Source organism: Ursus americanus, chromosome 36 (assembly GCF_024610735.1).
Source record: "Ursus americanus isolate L20-20 chromosome 36, mUrsAme1.1.p, whole genome shotgun sequence".
NCBI lineage: Eukaryota > Metazoa > Chordata > Mammalia > Carnivora > Ursidae > Ursus > Ursus americanus.
Window position 1 is genome coordinate 6,018,515 of NC_142162.1, and position 23,424 is coordinate 6,041,938.

The following is a 23,424-nucleotide window of genomic DNA, read 5'->3' on the forward strand; positions in this document are numbered from 1 at the left end:
CCCTTGGGAACTGTTCAGCATAAATTCATAATGGCCAAGAAATCTTTGTAATTACCCACCTTCCTCCATAAATATGCTGTGACCTGTGGGAAAAAACAGAGGAGATAGATGGTGGAAAGATTTGACAACAGGTAAATATGAAAGAAGTGATTGGTGTCAAGTTCAGGCTGTATCTAATGCATACAGCAATAAAGGAAGGGAGAGAAGTTGAGAGTCTGTATGAAAAGAATGGTTGAAGGCACAGGTGGAGTAATCACACTGGTAAAGATGTAAGAGTTCATACAAGCCAGTTAGGATGTAAGGGCAATTTTTCAGATCATTCAAGCACCCTACTGTTTGCTATGGTATGAATGCTTGTGTGTCTCTCCCCTACCCCTCAAATTTGTATGTTGAACTCCTATTGGCCAAAGTGATGGCATCAGGAGGTGGGATGTTTGGGAGGTGACTGGGTCATGAGGAAGGATCATTAAGATTTATGCCCTTATAAAAAGAAACCGAGAGAGCTCCCGTGCCCCTTCCTCCATGTGAGGATACGACAGTAAAGTCTGCAATTGGAAGACGTCCTCACCAGACCCCAACCATGCTTGCACCTTGATCATGGACCTCCTAGCCCTCAGAATTGTGAGAAATAAATTTCTGTTGTTTATAAGCTACCAAGCCTCCAGTTTTTTATTACAGCAGCTCGGACGAAGGCACCGTTTAAATTTTTTTCCTCTGTTTGGATACATGGTAAGTGCTGTAGACACAAAGGAATACAGGAATCAGAAGGGCTGCACAGCCAATAATTTTATCATGAGAGGAAGTGACCTAATTCCAATGTTCAGTTCTATAATTAATATCATGACTTAGGATAAATATCCACCTCAGTTCCCACATCTACAGAACGGGAGAACATGTTAAAGAGAGGTACCATAGTGGCCTCCACTCACCTCCTATAAAGAATTACTGCTGTAGAAAACCAAGTTACCATACAGCAATGGTACTACTACGTATTTACCCAAAGAATACAAAAACACTAATTCAAAAGGACATATGCACCCCTATGTTTATAGCAGCATTATTTACAACAGCCAAATTATGGAAGCAGCACAAGCATCCATGCGTCATCACTGATAAATGGATAAAGATGTATATACACAATATACATATTGTGTATATGTATATACACAAATATACACAATGGAATATTATTCAGCCATAAAAAAGAATGAAATCTTGCTATTTGCGATGACGTAGATGGAGCCAGAGTATAATACTAAGTGAACTAAGTCAAGAAAGACAAATACCACACGATTTCACTCATATGTGGAATTTAAGAAACAAAGCAAGCAAGGGAGAGACAAACCAAGAAACAGACTCTTAATTATAGAGGACAGTGTGACGGTTACCAGAAGAGAAGCGGATAGAGGGATGGGTTAAAACAGTGATACAGAGGAGTGTACTTGTTTTTATGAGCACAGGCTGGTGTATGGAACTATGAAATTACTACACTGTACACCGAAACTAATGTAACACTGTATGTTAACTGGAATTAAAAACCTAAAACAGGGGCGCCTGGGTGGCACAGTCATTAAGCGTCTGCCTCCGGCTCAGGGCGTGATCCCGGCGTTCTGGGATCGAGCCCCACATCAGGCTCCTCCGCTGTGAGCCTGCTTCTTCCTCTCCTGCTCCCCCTGCTTGTGTTCCCTCTCTCGCTGGCTGTCTCTATCTCTGTCGAATAAATAAATAAAATCTTTAAAAATATATAAAAAATAAAAAAATAAAAAAAAATAAAAACCTAAAACAAAGAAAAAAAAAGAAATGTCTTATCTCTCAATTGTAATGAGACAGAAAAAAAGTTAACTGGGTTAGAGGAACTCTCAAGCCTCTTCTAGAAAAGATTCTACACGATGTAATAGAATCAACAATATTGGTGGAAGTTTAGCATATTTCATAATATAAGGAAATAGAAGTGAACATTTTATTTTAATTTTTTAATTTTTAAATTACCATGGATTATAAAGCCATTACATGAAAAGGTATGTGTTCTAACATTAAAATAAAATAGGACTCAAAATTTAACAAAATTCTACAGGTTCCTTAACTGCAATTCCAAAACACAGAAACTCTTTCGGTGGCAAAACCTTACCTGAACTGACATGAAGCTATTTATGGTCTTTACCCCATTTGGTGTAAACCTTCATATGTTTTGCTGCAGAAATAGTAATGTGTTTGAAGAGGACTGGACTCTGCTGAAAGGTTACCTTGTCTATATCCAAAAAATTCTTAATTCCAAAACCTGTTAGACCCCAAGGGTTTTAGTCGGGTATGATCCTGTAATAATAATTGCTAACATTTGCTGAGCTATTAAATGTGTGTCAGACACTGTTCTGATCACTTTATATGCAGTAACTCATTTAATCCTCCCAACCACCACAACATAAGTATTATAATTATCCCAAGTTTACAAAGGAAGAAACTGAGGCAGAGCGATCAATTGCCTGTCACAAAGCCAGAGAGTGACTAAACTGAGATAAATACATTTAAAATACTACACATTAGAAGAAGAAAACACAAAATAGAGAACTGATTATGATAGAATGGTAGGAGTCCATGACTGTTTTCTCTATTCAATTAACATATTACTTCTAGAACGGTAAGGAATCAAACTTAAAAAAATACAAAACATGTGCTTACGAATTCTCATTTATGTGCGATTCCTAAGTCAAATTGCATAAACTGCACAGTATAAAATCCAAGCTCCTCAGTTTATATTGATCTTTAATTTCTTATTGAAATGACATTTTAATACGCTTTTAATTACAAGTAATACACACACACACACACATATATATTCATTGTAGAAGTCAGAAAATTTGGATAAGCAAAAAGAAAATAATCACTCATAGAACTACACTCAGAAATAACCACTTAACAATTTAGCACATATCCTTCCAGACATCAATACAATTTTCCCTTGAACAATGCATGGCTGAGGTGTACAGACACCCCCAATCCGCCCCACACACAGTTGAAAATCTGAGTATTACCTTTTCTCTCCCCAGAAACTTAACTATTAAATAGCCTACTGCCAACTAGAAGCTTTACCAATAATATAAACAATGGATTAATACATATTTTTTGTTATATACTGTATTTTTACAGTAAAGCAAGCTACAGGAAAGGAAATGTTAAGAAAATCATAAGAGAAAATACATTTACAGTACTGTACTGTATTTGTCACACACACAAAAAAAGGTCTGTGCATAAGTGGATCCATGCAGTTCAAAGCCCTATTGTTCAAGGGTCAACAGTATATTTGTTTTTTAACCAAAATGGAATTGTGTTTTTAAAACTACTTTTTTTACTTAACATATACCAAGATGGCTCTTCATGTCTTCACATTCTTCTAACATCATTTTAAAAGCTAGGCACTGTTCACTCCACTGTGAATATACATACTTACAATCACTGTGAAAACTTTAGGTCATGTACAATTCTACCGCACAGTGATCAGAGTTCCTGACTAGAATCAAACTGCTTAGATCCAAGTCCTGGCTCTACCACATACTAACTCTGCTACCTTAGGCAAGCTACCTCATCTCCCTATGCCTGTTTTCTCTGCTGAAAACTGGAGGATAATATTACCTACTTCATATGGTTAATGTGGGAGTGGGGCCAAATGTTAATACACAGCTTTTACTATCAACAGTGCTGCAATCAGGATGCTCAGAGCTAAATCTCTGCACACATCCTTACTACATCAAGATAAATTCCCTTAAATGAGAATTTCCACGTATTTATTTATTTATTTTAGATTTTATTTATTTGAGAGAGAAGGAGCAGGGGGAAGGAGGAGGGGTAGAGAGAGAGGGAGAAGCAGATTCCGTACCGAGCAGGGAGCCCGACATGGGGCGCCCGACATGGGGCTAGATCCTGGGACTCCGGGATCATGACCTGAGCCGAAGGCAGACACGTCACCGACTGAGCCACAGCTGGGTTTCAAGCCCTCATCAAAAAGCTCTCTCACTTAATACTCATTCCTCTTTATCCAAGAAGGTGAAAACTATGATCCAGTTAAGCTAACGAGCTTGTTTCACTCAAATGGCTTTTGCCCTTCTGCTTTTGTACCTGCAAACCTAGACACGTATCATAAAATCTCCAGTTTCTCGGGAACTTTAGGACACCTGGCCCAATTCATCATTCCGTCTATCAATTCCTCCACCCTAGAATCCCTAACTTGAACATCATCAGTGAAAGCAGAAAGCCTACCACCCAAATCCAACCCATTACATTCTTACTGTTGCGTGGAAATTTATCTCGAAATTATGTTGAAATCCTCTAACTACTACTCATTGATCCTAGGTCTTTCTAGTCAGATCAAAACTGATCTGTGTGACAGACCTCTAAATATTTAAAGATAGCTATTGTTCCTTAGATGAGCTGCTTTCTCTTCTTTGAGCCAACATCGAATTTTCCAGCCTTTCCTCATGTCCCTTCTCTCCATGATCAAGGTCCTCTGGATATGCTCTATAGTTCACTGCTTTTTAAACTGGAGTGTCTATCACCTAGGGAACTTGAGAAAAATACTATCCTACTTAAGCTCAGGCCTCTGTGTTTTTGCTCTGCAGGTGATTCTGATATAAAGTCTGAGAACTGATATTAGGGCCCACTCATAACGTGACAGTATGCCACCTAAAAAGCTGGCAAAATATAATTATCCCAGGTATAATACAACAAGTACAAAGTAAAGTGTGGCTAATACCTGCTCTTTCTTTCCAGAGACAGAGAGAGCGCGCACGCCAAAGCACAAGCACAGGAGCCGCACAGGGAGAGGGAGAATCTCAGACTCCATGATGAGCCAGAGCCAGACCTGTGGCTCCATCTCACCACCCTCAGGTTATGACCTGAGCCAAGATGAGCCAAGATGAGGAGTCAAACGCTCAACCGACTGAGCCGCCACGCGCCCCAATACCTATTCTGTGTTGTTCAACTTCAAAATGACATTTACTTTTTTAAAAATTATACCATAGTGTTGATTCACATTAAATGTACAGTTAAAATAATCAAGTCTTTTCCACATGCTGTATTTGTGCTTTAGCATCTTGGGCCCTAAGTGCCAGCCTTTCCAATTATTCCCATTAAAAGGTAAGAGAACCAGGACAAAGAGTTTCAAATTCCTATTTGTAAATATATCAATGGCTTTGCGTATGATTTACCTTCAGTGGAGAAATCATTTCAAGCTTTAGCCTCTACACTTATCTCATGGAAACACTTAGCCTAAATGAAAATATACTAGCCCACCAACAACTGAACTGACAGGCAACCACACCAACACATCTTCTCTATGCAAAGCACTGTTGTCCACTGTGGTGAAACACAGTCCTTAACACTAGTAGACATATCTTCTAGACAGCATGATGGAAGAAACACCTTCAAAAAAATATAATACCAAGACAGACACATTAATACTATAGACACCTACAACTACTTGTTGGAAAGCTCTGGGGCCAAAGAAATGATACTCATTAGAAATAACTAACCTACCCTGACCTTTAAGGTTTCGTTTCCCTGTGCTTTTTAATGTTTATGAGAGAGAGAGGAGATGGACCCATCAGTGAGTTCACCCACACTCATGCTACTTGCAAAGAGAACTTGCACCCTCAAAATAAATTCATGATTCAAAATTTCATGTAATGACTTCTGAATTCCTGACTTGTTTGCTTTACCTGTTACTATTCCTAACTTAGGAGGTACTCAAGTGGGGGAAAAATAGGCAGGGGGGGGCCATTCTACAGATGAGGTCCATCATAAATACATCTTAGAGATGCTGGGTGAAAGGGAGACAAGTAAAATTAACCAAGATCCAATCTGATATTTATTTTCTTTTGCAAAGCAAACATCAAAAATATACCTGGCATTTTCAAACAATTATGTCAAGAATGACCAGATGCTTCCTGTTGATGGAACAGTAGAGAACCACAGTCTGACAGAATCAAAGTAGAGTTCACAGAAACAACTGGAAATGAATTTAGCTTCATTTCAAAAGCACTAATCCAAAGTATGGCCTTAACATTTTCACACATTTACAGTTTAACTGGCCTCCAACCTGAAATACCAAGATTGAAACAGAACTCAAACTCTAAGTTAGGAGAGTTAACTCTAAAGGTATGTATATGCATTACAAAAGTATTGTTTGACCAAATGTTTCACTACAGGATTCCTTTTAAACCTGGAGCTCCTGCAGTGCTTTGACAGTGTCCTATCTTCAAATATTACTTTTACACTTTAGTTTTCACAAGCACATCTAACATGAAATTCACATTTTACTTGCATACACAGTGAAAAATAAGTTGTAGAATTAAAAATTAATTTAGTCACTTAAAATACTTGCTAATGTTCCTGATTCTCCAAGATCATATGCAGATTACGCACTCTTTACTTTTCATACTGTTTATGGATCTAAATCCCAAACTGAAAAAAAAGCGCAAGAAAAAAGTATAGAAATCAACCCTCCTAGCCATATTTTTTAAATGTATCCTGTATCATATCCTGATTTGACTTGTATGGTGAGAGGACAGAAATGACACATCTCTCAGCTTTCACAAAAAAAAAAAAAAAAATGCATGGGCATACAATGGAGTTTTGGGAGTTTTCCAGAGGTTACAAGGTGTGATACCACAACAGACTGAATGCAATAGACTTAAGAATCTAGATGTCTTCTATTAAACCAGACATTTAAAAGACTTGCAGAAATGCAAACATTGTCACTCTTACCTAATGTCACTTGTATTAACGTGTAATGAATTTTTGTTGTCGCTGTTATTTGGGGGGAAATATTTAAAAAGAGAAAAATTAAGAAAAAAAGCATAAAGCCATCTTTAATTTCCTTAAATTCAGAGCCTGAACCTGAAAGTGGAAGTGTCAAGGCTGATGGTTATAGGTCAGTGCGAGGAAATTTAAATCAAGCTGGGTGGGTCTATATGTGAAATAACTACTCACAAAAATAATTTTTGACCACTAACATCTGCATAATAAATTACAGCGCATCTTCAATTCTGAAATGGAAAATTACAAGGACCATTTACTGACTACATCAAAACATTTTCCAGATAAAAACTGTACTTCAGAAAGTAACTTGCCTGAATCGAGACAGCAAATCAGTGTTCGGAGAGAGCGCTTAAAATATTTCCACATTACCAAGCCCCCTTCGAAAGTACTGTTGTGGTCGATACCCCTCCTTTGAACAGATGTCTGCTCGCCACAGTCCAATCAAGTTTAAAGCAAGAGTATGTGTACTGAAAACAAGCTTAAAGTGGGTAAAACACACACAAAGCAGGCCTATATAATTCCTTTGGTTTCAGTTTTCACGATGCACCCCCGAGGCTATGCACGCTGATTCAACACGGCAGGACAGCTTCAACGAAGCACACTAAATACACGCTGATTAACTGTGTCCAGGCAGAAATGACCTGGCAAAATTCTCAACTTTTTTCCGAAGCCGTGCACCCGTAGATTCCAGCGGCCAAGTCCCAAGAGCAGAAGTCCCGAGCATCCAGAGCGGCGGGCTTTGTCCCCTCAGGGACTTGAGTCCCCGAGATCGTGGCAGTAGCCGCGATCGGCCCCGCGCGGGCCGAGCTCTGCCCTCCGGTTAACCCTGTCCGGGCCAGCAGCTCCCGCCGCGGCCCGAGCGCCTTCCGGCCGCGCAGGCCCGGCAACACAGCGCGCCCCGGGCCGGCCGACCCCGCCGCCCCTTCCCGGTTCCGGAGAGCCCGGTGGGGCCGCCCGGCCGCCCAGACAAAGAGGCCGGCAGTTCCCGGAGTGGCGGGCGCCGAGGCCGGGCCGGGCCGCGCCAGCCTGCCTCCCTCCCTCGCCCGCCCACCTCCCGCCTCCCGGCGCCCGCAAAGCCCCCGCCGCCCCGGCTCGACCCCATCTCCGCCCCAAGGCCGCCGCTCGGGCCAAGGCCGGCTGGGAGGCCACGGCGCGCCGGGGCCGAGGAGGGGGCGGCGGCCGCCACCATGTCTGCCCGCCCCTCCCAGAAGCGGGGTGCCCAGCGGACAAAGCACGGCGGCGGCGCGGGCGGAGCGGGCGCCCAGGCCGACCCCGCCGACCCCCGCGGAATAAGCGGGGCCAGGAGCCCCGGAAACCCGGCGCCTTAATGCAATAAACAGGAAATCGCGGGGATGATCTGGGTTCCGGGGGAAGTGGAATTATTTTTTACCAGCGAAGAGATCAACTTCCACATCCGGTGGTAACAGGGCCCTACACAGACCCGCACTGACCTGGAAAAGCTTCGGGAGCGGCGACGGGGGAGCAGCGGGAGGTGGTGCGGGGACCCGAGGCACCTCGTACCCGGCCGGGCTGACGCGGCCCCGCTACACACAAAGCGCTTCAGCTGCACAGGGCGCTATTTTCCGAAAATGCCGCGTCTGGTCGGCGCCCAAAATCCCCACCGAAAAGTCCCCCGTGCTGCGCGCGGAGGGACACATGGTGTGCGAGTGAGTCAAAGCTCCCAGCATCCCTCCCGGACCCGGCCCCTGTCAAGCCCGCGCCTGAGCCTTTCCGCCCCTGCCGTCGGCGGCAGATCGCTCTCCCACTCCCTCCCCGACCCCATTCCGGCGGGAGGAAAGGGGCGACAGAGTCTGGTTTTTGTTTTTAACGGATGGAAGGGAAATATGCCATTTGTAGAGCCTGACCTACACAAAGAAGGCGGCGGAATGATCCGCTCTCGGCGACCGCAAGTCCCGGCTCGCCCGGCGCCTGCGCGGCACGGGGGTGGGCGCTGCGGCCGGCCATGTGCGCGGCGGAGCACCCCGGCTGGTGGCCGAGTCTTCCCGCCTCTTTTTGCGGGGGCTGGCAGTTGGGGAACTAAAGTCCGTGTTCCTCCCTTCGTAGCTCTGCGACAGGACCCCTGAGAGAGGGGAATCCGAACTCTGAGGTTAAGCTGAGCCGCCTAGCAGAGTCCTGAGAGACGGAAGGGCAGCCAGGAAGCTAGGACTTAACTTAAAGTGGCCCTAGATTCAACTAGGCCGACTGGGACAGGAGTGGCGGTTCAGCTACAAGGGAGGAACGAGGGATGGTCCTTCTGTTCGCTCAAACTGAGCAGTCAGGTTCATGACGAAGATGTAGTTATTACTGTAGCCTTTTTTCCCCCTAAAACGTGCCCATGGTGTCGCAGGTGTACTTAATAGACCCTAATAACTGCTCGCTGAATTGCCTTGGATTGTCAGCTCAGAGGTAGAGGTCTGTTTTTTCATGGCTGCAATGTCAAGATTTTTGTTGTGTTTATTAAGAAAGGCACAAAAGTTTATTTGGAGATAGTCGTTGGAAGTTAATTTACTTGTGATGATTTGCTTAGAAACCCAACACACTGGTATGTTTTTAACAGGTGAGCCTGGGAATAACTTTCCCACATGGCTTCCCCAAGCTGCTAACTTGCAGTTTCTGGCTTCCTATAGTTAGGAGTTGGGAATATCTGAGACAATGCGAGGAGTTTAATCCAGGAGTGTTTACAAATTTAAGTGAAATCCATATTATCCATTGATTTTGTGTGGCCTCATAAGTAATTTTTCTCTCTCCAGTTACCCTTTTGTGATATTGAGGTGGCAAAGATTTGTAAAGTCTTTGTGTAACTTATTAAAGCATTTTGCCTGGAATAGAAGTAAAGTAAATGTTATAGGAGCCATATTGTTTTCTTTTGATGTAATATTTTCAGTGCTTCAGTTGATAAAAATTTGTCAAATTTTTGATATGCTTTTTTTTTTAAACTGAGTTTGAGTAAACATTCAGGTAAAGATTGCTATGGAATCCTTGCCCTCATTGATCTTCTATAGACTGCAGACAAGTAAATAGGTATCATCAGTAGTATAATGGTAAACTGCTGAATACTGCAAAATCTCATACAGAAGAAATCCCTTACTCACCTGGGATAGAGGAATGAAATGGGACTGGAGAAGCAATTAACTTTAATAAGGGAATTGGAGGAGAGCCTTCTAGACTGAAGAAGCAACACATGCAAAGGTTAGGAGGCAAACTTTGGAGAGATTGTTGAGTAAAGAAGATAACGGTGTTTCAGGAGTGCCTAGAGATGTTCCTGAAGCGGTTTAATCATGAAAACCTTGAATGGCATGTGCAGAAATTAGCTTTTGAGAGCTAAGAGGAAACTGCTGAAGGGTCTTAAGCAGAAGTGTTATAGGATTGGATTTGCATTTTAGACAGACTGTTATACAAAACTCAGAGTCTTGGAAAAGAGTTCGGAAAAAACAGTAATCTGTGAGAGTGATGCCTTGGACTGAGTTAGTGACAAATAGTGTGAAGAATATGACCAAAGTAGTTATTAAGAGTTTGGTGATTTGGTTGAGCCGGTAAGGGAATGACTGAGATGGAGTCGTCTTTGACATCTTTGACCTTGTTGAATTTGAAGTACTTGTAAGCCAGCTAAGCAGATATGTCTGGCAGGCAATTAGGTATTAATTTATTTAAGTTGTTTCATGAGCACCCATCTGGAACTAGCACTGTTCTAAATACTGGAATAGATTAAGCAGCAACAAAACCAACAAGGTTCCTGTTCCTGTTGCTAGTGGAGGGAACAGACCATAAAAAAGTTTTATAAAAAGGGAAAGGTAAGAGGCACCTGGGTGGCTCAGTCGTTTAAGCATCTGCCTTCGGTTCAGGTCATGATCCCCAGGGTCCTGGGATAGAGCCCCAAGACGAGTGGACTAGTCAGGCTCCCTGCTGAGCAGGGAGTCTGCTTCTCCTTCTCCCTTTCCCCACTACCCCACCCCGCTCATGCTCTCTCTCTCTCAAATAAATAAATAAAATCTTTAAAAAAAAAAAAAAAGAGCAAAGATAATATATGCTCCCTTAAGAAAATAAAAGGGTATTGGAATAAAGCATTTCTTTGGGGGAGAGAACAGGCAAAATTTTGGAGGTTGATCAGAAATGGCCTCACGGAGGTATTCTCTGAACTAAGACCTGAATGGGAATAAGTTAAGAGCAGTATTTGAGACCAGAGGGAATAGTAGAGCAGAAAGTTTGTTTGGAGACCAAAGAAAGGAATGGTAGAAGTGTGCTGCCTGGGTAAGTTTAAGTGCTGTAGAAGCCACCGAAGGATTTTAAGGAAGGGAGTAACATGGATAGTAGCAGCAGAGAAAAAGTGGATGAATTGAAGATTTGGTGATTAGACCTGACCTGTATTGCTAATGAGTCAACATGAGTGAGGGAAAGGGAGGGATCAAGAGTGGATTCCTAGGTTTGGGCGCGATTGTCTAGTCTAGCACTGTCCAGTATAACACCAGGCACACATTAAGTTTATAGTAGCCACATTAAAGTAAAAAGCTGATTCTAATGTCGTTTATTTAACCCAATATATTCAAAATAGTATCATTTCATATGTGATCAATATTGACAAGTAGTAAATGTTTTTAAATGTTTTACAGTCTTTTTCTCATTACTAAATATGTGTTCAGAATCTGGTGTGTATTTTATACTTTGAGCATATCTCATTGCTTGATTCCACAAAATTTACAGTTGAAAAACTAGGTTAACATACCCAGGTCATTCCAAACATACTTAAAAGTTTTGCAGTAATTGAATTATGTATCAGATTTGTTATTTAATAGATTAAATTTTAATTCCTGAATTAGTCACATTTTAAATGCTCGATAGCCACACGTAGCTAGTTGCTACTATATTGGGTAGTGCAGTCTGGTGGAAAATCAGACTAAAGTGTGGAACCAGGCTGGAAGGCCTCGGATGCCATGTTAAAGGGTTAGGATTTTATCCTAGATACAAGGGAACAATAGATGATTTTTGAGCTAGGGAGTGACTCAAGGTTGTGCTTAAGGCTAGGAAGAGTCCAGTAGGTGGCCAGCTGGTGGCTCAGGACCAAGAGCAACCCTTCAGTTGAGTCCTCACATTCCAGGCTCTAACCTCAGCCTTTCAGATTCAGAAGTCTTGATTTTTGTCAGTGCTCCAGAGCACTGCCACCAAAGTGTGGTCCACAGGCCAGTGCCAGTCTGCAAACCCTTTGTTACTGGTCCTAGAGATGGCATTTACAGAAACTGAGTAAGAATTTAGAAGCTTGCAATAACTTAAGACTAATTTCATGTCTGTGGATCTGTATTGTTGTATATGTCTTTATTTCCCTTTACTAGTAATTCATATTTTATAGAAGTGTCTGTGATCTTTCACCTGAGATAATATTTTTTGTGTGTTTGTGATAAGTTTTGGGTTTGGTTTTTTTTTCCCCCAGATGTACAAACTAGATATCCTCCGTGCTGTTAAGATCATCTTTGTTTCTCTTATGTTACTATTAAATACTGCCTTTTTTCAAGCTGTCATTGAAATCTCAGCCAACTTCTTTATTTTCCTTTCACATCTGCACACTTCTGAATCACAGGTTTAAGTGCACTGACCTGATCACATGTCACTTGGCCCTTGTCCACATAGTTATGCTCCTTGCTGTACTATATTTGTTGTCTCCAGACCTGTTTGATTTATTGGATTTTCAGAATGACTTCTGCTAGGCATTTTTCTGTATGAACGGGGTGATGAAGAGACCCTCCATCTGCATCACGTGCTCCCGAGCACGCTCCAGGCCATCACCATCAGCCCCAGCACCTCCTGGTTGACCAGGTTTAAATATAAATTCACAAATCACACTACCCATATTCTTTTCTTCTCATGGTCCCTCAGTTTGTCATGCAACGGTTCCCAGATCTGCTACACTGCACCACAGGTAATTTTTGAAGCACTGCTCTAGAGGCACTGGGGTGAAGGGAGTCAGAAGGACCAAATTCCCAGATTATGTAAAACAAATGTTTTTTTTTTTTAACTTTATGGTGAGAACTATAGCAGCTAAGAAGGGAATGGACATCTATCTACTCAGTTTCTCCCTCCATAGAGAAATGGAAGGCTGCAAGGAAATAATCAAATTTATAATAGCTCTAACTAAATGTTCCTGTTTGCCAGCCACTGTGCAAAGTCTCTTATATGTATTGTCTCAGTTAACCCTCACAGCAACGCTAAAAAATAGGTATTATTAGCCCCATTTTTTTCAGCAAGTACACAGAGGCCAAAATAGGCTAAATAACTTGCCTAACGTCATGAAGCTGATAAACGTTAGACAGGATTCCAGTACAGGTCTCATTCAAAGGTATTGTTTTTAATCACCTTTTTTTTTTTTTTTTGCCATTATATTCCCAGTATCTAGCAAATTCCCTGGCACAATGACTCTACTTTGTTTTTAGAGAGAATACATGAAGTTGACTATATTACCTCCCAGAGGATTCGTTAGAGAATTTGGGGCCAGAGTAAAGGGAGTTGGTGGTACTCTAATTGCACCAGGCAAATGTGTTCTACAGTGGAAACATACCAGTTTTGCTCCTATCTAGAATTTATAATCTCCCTCAAATCAATACAAAATAAAAAAACAACCCAATAGAAAAACAAGTAAAAGACTTGAACAGTCACTTTACCACAAAGGGTATCTAAATGGCCAATAAGCATGTGAAGTCGCCCAACTTTTATAATCATTAGGAAAATGCAAATTAAAACCACAATGAGATATGGCTGCATATCCACAATAATGGCTAAAATGGACATTGAAGTAAATGCCAAATGTGGCCAAGAATTGGAACAACTGCAACTATATATTGCTAGTGGGAATGTATGTTAGTATAGCCACTTTGGAAAGTTCAAAGTTCAAAAAACAGGCAAAACCGAACTAGATTTAGGTGTATATGTTTAGGTAGTAAAAACTATAAAGAAAAATAGTTTGGGTGAGGGAGTAATGTTAGGGAGGAGGGCACAAGGGGGCTTCTGGTGTGCTGGCAATGTTCGGTTTCCTGACATAAGTGCTGGTTACATGGGTATTCGCTTTGTGCATTGAGCTGTAGGTTTTGGGGTGGGTGATTTTTCAGTATGTGTATTATATATTTCATGGTTTTTAAAAATGTATTGGAATTAACAAGTAGGGAAATATTTTCATGGGCAGTGCTGGGTATATATTATCAACTATTACCTCACTGAGCCAGTCTTTCTATCTGTACCTTATAAAAGTGAAATAGAAGGTAGGCCTGAATTCTGGGAGTGGCAATGATAAGAGGAGACACAGATGCAAAAATACTGCAGAACTTGAGGCAGCAGGGGAAGGTGAAAGACCCTGGCAGTTGGAAGTGAGGAGCCCCAAGTTTACGTCTAAGTGGTTTTTAGTCTAGGCTCTAACCACCCTAGGCATGTGACCTGGGCATATCTCCTAACTTGCCTTCATTTCCTTTTTCTCACCTGGCAGGGCAGGGAAGTTGCATGAAAACAGGTTTTTTATAACCCCCTAAGCTGTTAAAATTTCTTATAAGATTTTTGTTGATGCCTGATTCAATGTAATGGAAAAGGGGGAAGGGGTTAGAATGATTCAGATTTTACGCCTGAGCAAAGGAGGTAATAGTGATAACATGAACAAAATGAGAAAACCAAGAGAAGGAGTAGATTGGGAGAAAGATACTCTGTTTTATACATGTTGAGTTTAACATGTCAGAACATCAGGGTGGCATTATTAAACAGATACAGAACTTTAGGTTTGGTTCTCTGAAAACGAATTCAGAATTGCTGATAGAAAATTAGAAGTTATCCTCTTTAGGGTAATAATTGAAGCTATGAGAATAATTGAGATCACTGGGAGAGAATATAGAAAATAGAGAAGGAAAGAAGTAAAGAGGAGAGGAAATCAGCATTTAAACGGCATGCCAGCTGCTCTACATGTGTTATCTTTTTTTCTCCTCCAATTCTAAGGTAGCCGATTTGTCCTCATTTGGTAGACTGACTATAGACTCACAGCAAGATAAAGAAGCAGCATCTGAAACCAGCTTGAGGAGCACGTGGGTGGCTCAATTGGTTAAGCATCCGACTCTTGATTTCAGCTCAGGCCTTGATCTCAGGATTGTGAGCTCAAACCCTCATTGGGCTCCATGCTGGGTGTGGAGCCTACATAAAAAAGAGTAAGACCAGCCTGACTCCAGTTTATATGGTACATTACACCATTCCTGGAGAGCCAAGTATCTTATGAAGCCCATGGGGAGAATTTGAGTCAAGGAAGGATAAGCCCTGAGAAAAGACCTCTGGGTTTTTGTAATTTGTGACCAAGGGGTCCCTGAAACATGTAGCAGCACCTGCACTCTTGTTTGTTGTGCTTCTGTGAACATGGGTAATCCAGACAAACATTTGTGCCCTAGACCTCTGGCAATAAGAAAAAAGATCTAAAAATTAGTATAATGGAAACAAAGTCAATTATTAAGACCTAGCTAAACCCTCTTGCCAGCCAAGTGCTTTGACTCTAAAGGCTTGAAAGAGAAACAGGAATAACACTATATGATGTGACATTGCTGCTTTGTTCATATACAGCCTAGACCCAGGAGTATCACAAGTGGTACAGGTAATTCACATTGAGAAACACTGGAATGTTGTATAATAATGTTCACTGTTCATAGTACATTTTTTAGTCACCTTAAGTTCTAAGGGAAAAGATCAAGATGGCTTTGTCAGCTAAGGTCATTAAAACTTGGAATGAAAGATAAGTAAGGCTGGTGGTGAACACATGTCTTTTGGAAAGAAGGAGTATCTCCTCAAAATTGAGTAATCTGTAATCAACAAGGAAGACTTTCCCCTACTACGTTTACTAGAACTTTATTTACTCTTAAGATAATATTTTAACATTAAGAAAAGTAAGAGAAAAATGTTCTATCACAATACAATTACTGGCTTCTTCCTGCATGTGTTTAGATTTGCAGATGAATTTCAGGCAGACTGCTGAAGAAGTTGAAATTGAATACAAAAACATGACGTCTTCTGTCTTTCTCTACCCCCTCTTTCTGGGTGGTAGAGAAGACATCCAGTAAGCAAGCAAAGTCGTTTGGGAAGGTCACTGATTTCAGAATTCACCAGAAGCACCAAGAACTTTGATTTCCAGGAATTGGTTAAGTATAACCACTTCACTCAACCTTATCTTTTACATATATTTTGCAATTGGGCAACTTTATGTCTTACCATATTGTAAGATAGTGGGCATTTAATAATTATTGGTTGGTTATGGTTTCCAGCCAGATTTTAAAAAATTATTTGAATAGATAATCTATCCACTAGTACAGAAAACTTTTTAAACATCATCACTGTCTCCCATTCATACAATTCGCATCCCCAAAGTAACCTCTACTCTTACTTTCTTATGTATTCTTCCAGTATTTTTTTCATGCCTCTACATGTAAGAAAGAATATTCTTAGTTTTCCCAATTTTTATATAAAAAGGAGGATACCACATATATTTTTCTGCACTTTACACATAAGACTTCTTCATATCAATGCATAAGACACATCATTTTTTTTCTTACCCCTGTAGGTTATTTAACCAGTCGTCATCCAATTGAGAGACATTGAATTTCTAAATTATTATAATTAGTGCTGGGATGAATATCTTTGTACACACAACTTCTTTTGTTGTACATTTAAGTATGTCTCATCTCCATTCCCAGAGTGGAATTGTATTGCAAAGGAGCATACATGTTTTTTTTTTTTAAAGATTTATTTATTTATTTATTAAACACAGAGAGACAGCCAGCGAGAGAGGGAACACAGCAGGGGAATGGGAGAGGAAGAAGCAGGCTCCCAGTGGAGGAGCCTGACGTGGGGCCCGATCCCGGAACACCGGGATCACGCCCTGAGCCGAAGGCAGACGCCCACGACTGCGCCACCCAGGCGCCCCATACATGTATTTTCTATTTTGATCGGTTCTGCCCTATTGCCCTCCATGTACCAGATGTTTCTCCACAGCATTGTCAGTAGATTAGAGTGTAAGCAAATTTTTGGATTTTTCCCTGCCAACTTTTGAAGGACAGATTATTTCACATCCTACCTGATATTTTCAGGACCAACTACAAAATCATTGGGTTCAATTGGGGGAAATGGGATTTGGTTTACAGGATTTCTTCAGGATGCCAAAATTCTTTGCTGCAGCTCCTGCAGCGACACACATAACTAGTAAAAACACGGTTGCTTATGCAGTCACAGCAGCCAGCAAACCTGGAGAAGGGCCAAGGATGACTACGGACAGCTCCATCCACACTTTTTTTTTTTTTTTTTGGCAAATTTGCAAGCTTAGCAGGATTTAAAAAGATCCTTCAGCCTTTGTTTGAATTACAGAGAACCAAGGAAGAAAGGAAAAATTGGTCATTTCATGAAAAACTTACCCTGATAGGAGCTAAAAATGATTTTGACTTACTTTGCTTTGGTGCTAGGGTGGCACATGGAGGGAGAGAGTAAGGATATCAGGCTATAGGTTCCACCTGCCCTGAGAGGTTACATCAGGATGTGAATGAAGAAAGATTTCCAGGAATGATGATCTCAAATTCTTAAAGCCAACGTAACTAAGGGAGAGGAAAAGAATTAGATGTAGCATGCTCGCTTACTGACTTCTCAAACTTAGTAATCATTTTATAAAGGTGTAGGCTTGTTATGGACAGAATGTTTGTATCCCCCCAAAATTCATGTCCCCTAACTCCTAATGTGATGGTATTCGGAGATCGTGCCTTTGGGAGGTAATTAGGGTTAAATTAGGTCCTGAGAGTGGAGTTCTCATGATGATGGAATTAGTAGCCTTATAAGAAGAGGGAGAGAGAGATTTTAGCTTGGGCACAAAGGAAAGGCCATGTGAGGACACAGTGAGGAGGCCGGGAAGAGAACCCTCACCAAATTAGCCAGCACCTTGATCTTGGACTTGCCAGCCTCTAGAACTATAAGGAACAAATTTCTGCTGTTTAAACCACCAAGGCTATGGTAGTTTGTTATGGCAGCCCAACTTGGGAAAGAACGTAGCTCTAGTTTTCCACAGATTTGTAAAGGTTCATTTTAAAAACCTGTCATAACTATCAATGCTGTCCCGTCTTTCTTCCAATTATCGACAACCAACATATTGTTTGTGTAGTTCCTGCACAATTTGGAAACAGTGACACGTTAGGCATGGCAAATAACTACTGGGAAATCCTTCAATTTAATGTCCCTAAATTTTAATTTGCATCTCAGGAGTGGCTTGGAATTTGGAATCCTTTTGTCTCTTGAGTTGAAATAAGAGGTATGTAAATGCAGGTGTAAATTCATTCACTTAATGGACTTTACGTGTTGCACACTGGTGATTGGATTTTTGATGGTATCAAAGAATCGGATTACTTTTGTTGAGTTACGATGTTTTGTTATGATTAAGTTTTTTAAACAATTTTATAGAAAGACATTGAAATTTAAGAGGAAATGTTATTTTATCTGGGATTTCAAAATAATCTGGAGTTGCAACAGGGTATAAATTGTGGGCAGTATCAAGGAAACAGTCAAAGGATGATAATTAAGCTGGATGATGGATACATGGAGGTTCTTTATATTCTACTTTTATATATGTTTTATGCTAAAGAGATTGTTAAAATAATTTTGATTGTGTATAACTAATGACTGCAATTATGCTTTCATTTTCTTACCTTCCATTATTCTGGGTGATTCTGATGATACCTGCTAAAATTAACATTAAAGAATCTTCAGCTTACCAAGAATACAAATTAAAATGCTAGGCATTAGTACACATTGAACTTCACTTACCATGCGATTATTTAGTAACCATTAAATGCATTCGAGTAGATTTTCTCATTTAATCTCTGCAAAGACAGGTACTATCCCATGTCCATAATTGCCAAAATATGGAAAGAGCCAAGATGTCCATTGACAGATTATAAAGAAGATGTAGTTTGTGTTTACACACACACACACACACACACACACACACACACACACACTGGAATATTCCTCAGCCATCAAAAAGAATGAAATCTTGCTATTTGCAACAATGTGGTTGGAACTAGAGGGTATAACGCTAAGCAAAAGAAGTCAGAGAAAGACAAATACCATATGATTTCATTCATATGTGGAGTTTAAGAAACAAAACAGAGGAACACTGGGGAAGAGAAGGAAAAATAAGAGGAAAACAGGGAGGCAAACCATAAGAGACTCTTAACTATAGGGAACAAACAGGGTTGCTGGAGGGGAGGGTGGGGGGATGGGGTAACTGAGTGATGGACATTAAGGAGGGCACTTGAAGTAATGAGCACTGGGTGTTGTAGGCAACTGATGAATCACTGAATTATACCTCTGAAATTAATGATACAGTACATGTTAATTAAACTGAATTTAAATTTAAAAATTTTTAAAGAAAGATAGGTGCTATCTCTGTTTTACAAACAAGAAAATACAGACACTAGTGATGCACTTCTAAACTTTCTATTTAGAAAATAGAAGAACTCAGATTTTTTTCCCCAATTGGTCTACCTCCCAAAAGTCATGTTTTATTTCCTCCCTGCCTTACTGCTTCTCAGACGTGACTGACTACCCTTTCTTCCATGCTGTTTTATTTACCGTTTAAGAATGAAAGCTTGGCACAGCAGGTAGACAAACTCACACGTGAAAATGTGAAAGATTTCTGGGGTCTTTGTCCCCTCCTTTCCTGTTAAGGCAACTAGAGTCCCAACACAGGAGTTAAAGGTGTGCTACACTTTAAGGAAACCATGGAACACTAAGCTGATAAAATTCTAGACTGAACTCACCAAGCGTTGATTCTTCAAGAATTCATTGGACCATTATTACATATATTTGTGTTGGTCACTGTTTAAGATACTGAACTGGTAGTTTCTCTTCACTTTTAGAACATAAATTAAGAGGTCAACCTTGAGAGCTTTATGCTAATCTTGAAGGCATTACACTGAATAAAACAAGGCAGACAAAAAAGGCAAGTACTATGTGAGCTCACCTATATCACATCTAAAAAAACCAACCTCACAGAAAGAGATTGGTGGTTGCCAGGGTTGGAGCGGAAAGGAGGCAGGGGAATGGGTGAAGGTTGTCAAAGGGCACAAACTTCTAGTTATAAGAATGAATAATTCTGGTGGTCTAATATACAGCATGGTGACTATAATTAATAATCTCATTTGGTTGAAACTTACTAGAAGAGTAGATCTTAAAAGTTCTCACCACAAAAAAAAAAAAAAGAAAGAAAAGAAAACGTAGGGTGATGGATGGGTTTGTTAACTCTCCTTATTGTAGTAATCATTTTGCAGTGTAGATGTATATAAATCATCATGTTGTAGATCTTATACAATATTACATGTCAGTTATATTTTTAAAAAGCTGAGGGGGTAGGGGTGGGGCTCAATCCTGGCACACTTAACCCTGTCTTCCCTCCTGCGTCCCACTCTCAACTACATCCCCTCAATTAGAGGCCATGCCTAAGCAGCTCAGAAATGGGGTGAGTGCAAGGTAGAAACATCGACAAGCTAACACCGAGCAGCTTCTCCTTTCTCTTCCTAAGGACATGCCAAGTTTGCAATCTAAGGGTGCTTGGGACAACCCCTTACTCCCAAGCTGATTGTAACAATGGAGCTTTTGAAATACTTAGGTACAGGGTGCCTGGGTGGCTCGGTCGGTTGAGCAGCCAACTCTTGATTTTGGCTCAGGTCATGATCTCAGGGTGCTGGGATTGAGCCCTGCTCAGCAGGGAAGTCTGCTTGAGGATTTTCTCTCTCCCTCTGCTCCTCCTCCCGCTCGCACTCTTTCTGTCTCTCTCTCTCTCTAAAATGGGTAAATACATCTTTAAAAAAAAAAACGCATATGTAGAGTATGGCAGAGCTTAACAAAAGTCCCAGCCTGAAGTGTATGGAGGGAAGAGACCAGGTTTTCTAAGTGCTGATGGTTAAAGCAAGACTTGAATCCAAGAAAAGGGTCTATTCATTGAGGCCTTATGTGCGATCTGGGTATTTATATTCTCCCTCACCCATCTATCCCCTCAAATAGAAAGCACCATACTTGGGTAAATCTAGACTCAACTATGCTTAGAAAAATTCCTTGCTGACGCACCCACAGAGTGGATCATATGGGGTAGACTTGCAGCTCCATGGTATACTTGCCCTGGCCCTGAATTGCTGCATCCCCAGGCCAGGGAAAGAAAAAATGACTGAGTTGGTAACAGCACAGACTCCACACTTTTATCCAGAGATGTTCTTTGATGAGGCAAAAACACTAACTCACTGGAGAAGCTATATCATGTTTGATTATTTAAAAAAGATTTAATACTTGATCCCAAAGAGATAGAAAACTAGGAAATGAGAAACTGAGTTTCAGGTCTGAGCAAGAGAATACCTATGGAGTACTTAAGGGCATAAATTTTTAAATGCCACTGCCAACCCTCTGAGAAGGCTTTCAGGAGGATGGAAAGCTGAGAGCTGCCTTTTCCCCTTGGCTAACACAACCCTCTCCCCAGCCCCTGTTGCAGCAGGCAACAATAGGTCGGGTAATATGTTGTTTAGTAAAATGGTGAAGCCCGAAGTTTTGGGTTAAATTTAGATTTTTGTACTAAAAACTGATTTGTCCTCTGCCAACCGCACGCACTTCACTTGCATACAGGACCTAGAAGAAGGAACTTGAGTATCCCACTTCCCCTTAAGCTCTTCAGATGAAACTCGTTTTGCTTTCTCCTCCCGTTTTGCTTTCTTCCCCTCCCCAACTTCTTTATCTTTAACAAGGTACCACCCTTCTCCAAAAGTCCGGGCTCAAAACATTATTTATTTTCTTCAGTTTTTCTTTCATAATCATAAACCTAATGCTACAATTCGCTACCCTTGGAGGGGAATAAGAAAATATGGGACCCAAAGAAATGCAGTGAGAGCACAAAGATTACAGGATGTAATGAGCAGATGAGGGTGGGGAGGTGTTCTCCAGAGCTCAGAAGGAATGAGCTGGAGGTCAAAGTAAAACACAAGTCAGATTTTTGGAGGTGTCCAAAGTTGGCAATAGTGAGCTTCTTGGTGGTCCTGCCATTCCTGGACCCAAGCACTCCACAGCTTCCATAATATTCATTCCTTCTGCCACTTTGCCAAAGATCACATTTGCCATCCAACCACACAGTCTTGGCAGCATACGTGAGAATCTGGAAACCGTTTCTGTTGGGTCGGACAAGATGCCAGGACCCATATGCTTCAGGATGAAATTCATCATCAAATTTCTCCCTTTGGGTGAACTTCTCACCAGTGCCATTGTGGTGTCTGAAGTCACCACCCTGGCACATGAGCCCCAGAATAGTTCTGTGAAAGCAGGAACCTTTGTAAACAAATCCTTTCCTTCAGTGCTCAGAGCATGGAAGTTTTCTGCTGTCTTTGAAACTTTGTGCGCAAACAGCTCAATGGAGACATAGCCCAAGGGCTTGCCATAAGAGAGTGATGTCAAAGAACGAGGTGAAGTTGTCTGGCCGGCATGGGCATCCACAAAGCCAAACTTTATTAATTCTTCAGTCCAAATTCCTTGTCCTCCCTGGAAAGAAATTGCCTTTGTATTTATATGTTTATCTCCACAGACAAGGACTTCACCCTAATAAGTCTTTATCACTTTTCTTTCAGATTACTGAATCTTGTTGTCCTCTGAATTTAAGCTTTCCTACCCACTCCCAGACTATTCTGTCTCACAACCACTATGATAATCCTCAAATAATGCTTTCATTTTGCTACTCCTCTGAGCATTACCCTAGGGAGTATCTAGGAGGACATCTAGGCTCATCCTTGATTGGGCCCCATCCAGTCCTAGGTTTGGGCAGGTCTGCCGTTAAGTGTCACAGAATGTGAAAAACACCTAGCATAATTCCTGGCACATAGCAGACACTGTTAGCTTCTTTTCCCTCTTCTTACCAAATTACTACACTCAAAACTACCAATGATCATATCTGCCTCATAGATTATTCTCCCTCCAAAAAATGTATTCATTCTAACTTTCTGCCTCTCCAAATCTAGCAAACGAAGAAATTCATATTCTGCCTTCAAATTTTAACACAGTCTTCAAGGGCAGAAGATTAGGAACAAATAGAAACCATACTTTGTTCTTGGCTAAGAAATTCAACATCATAAAAATATTGTTTCTATATTTAACCTGTCAAAATACTAACACGGCTTTTTGGGAATCAAAGGAAATGGGAGGAGGGGAGCTAGCCAAGCTGATCCTCAAGCTCATACGGGGAAAATACACATGCAAACATGGCCAGAAAGGGGTGCCTGGGTGGCTCAGTTGGCTAAGTGGCTGACTTCGGTTTGGATCATGATCTCAGTGTCATGGGATCGCGTCCTCGTCAAGCTCTGCACTCATGGGGGAGTCTGCTTGTCCCTCGTCCTCTCCCTTTGCCCCTCCCCCCACTCATGGGTTCTCTCTCTGTGTCTCTCAAATAAATGAATAAAATCTTTTTTAAAAAATGGCCAGAAAGCCCTGGCAAAGAATAGCAATAAGGAGACTGGCATCTGCTAGATATTAGATGGTAAAGCCTCAAAAAGGGCACTAATCTGCCCTCATAACCTAAACACCTCCCAGAGGACCCTCCAAATACCTACA

At 41.2% G+C, this 23,424-nt stretch overlaps 1 protein-coding gene across 8 annotated transcripts in view; it reads right to left on the reverse strand.

Moving 5' to 3' along the window:
- Positions 1-8,696, reverse strand: part of GABPB1 (GA binding protein transcription factor subunit beta 1) — a 71,011-nt gene extending 62,315 nt beyond the window's left edge. For 2 of the 8 annotated variants that reach the window (XM_045812031.2, XM_045812034.2), the window contains exon 1: positions 8,201-8,240. In XM_045812031.2, the coding sequence (XP_045667987.1) occupies positions 8,201-8,224 (24 nt within the window). In that variant the 5' untranslated portion in view covers positions 8,225-8,240. Of the gene's footprint in view, positions 1-8,200; positions 8,242-8,261; positions 8,505-8,675 lie in introns of those variants that run through there. The other 6 variants (XM_087859195.1, XM_045812035.2, XM_045812033.2 and 3 more) reach the window with 6 other exon arrangements.
- Between the last annotated feature and the right edge of the window lie 14,728 nt (positions 8,697-23,424).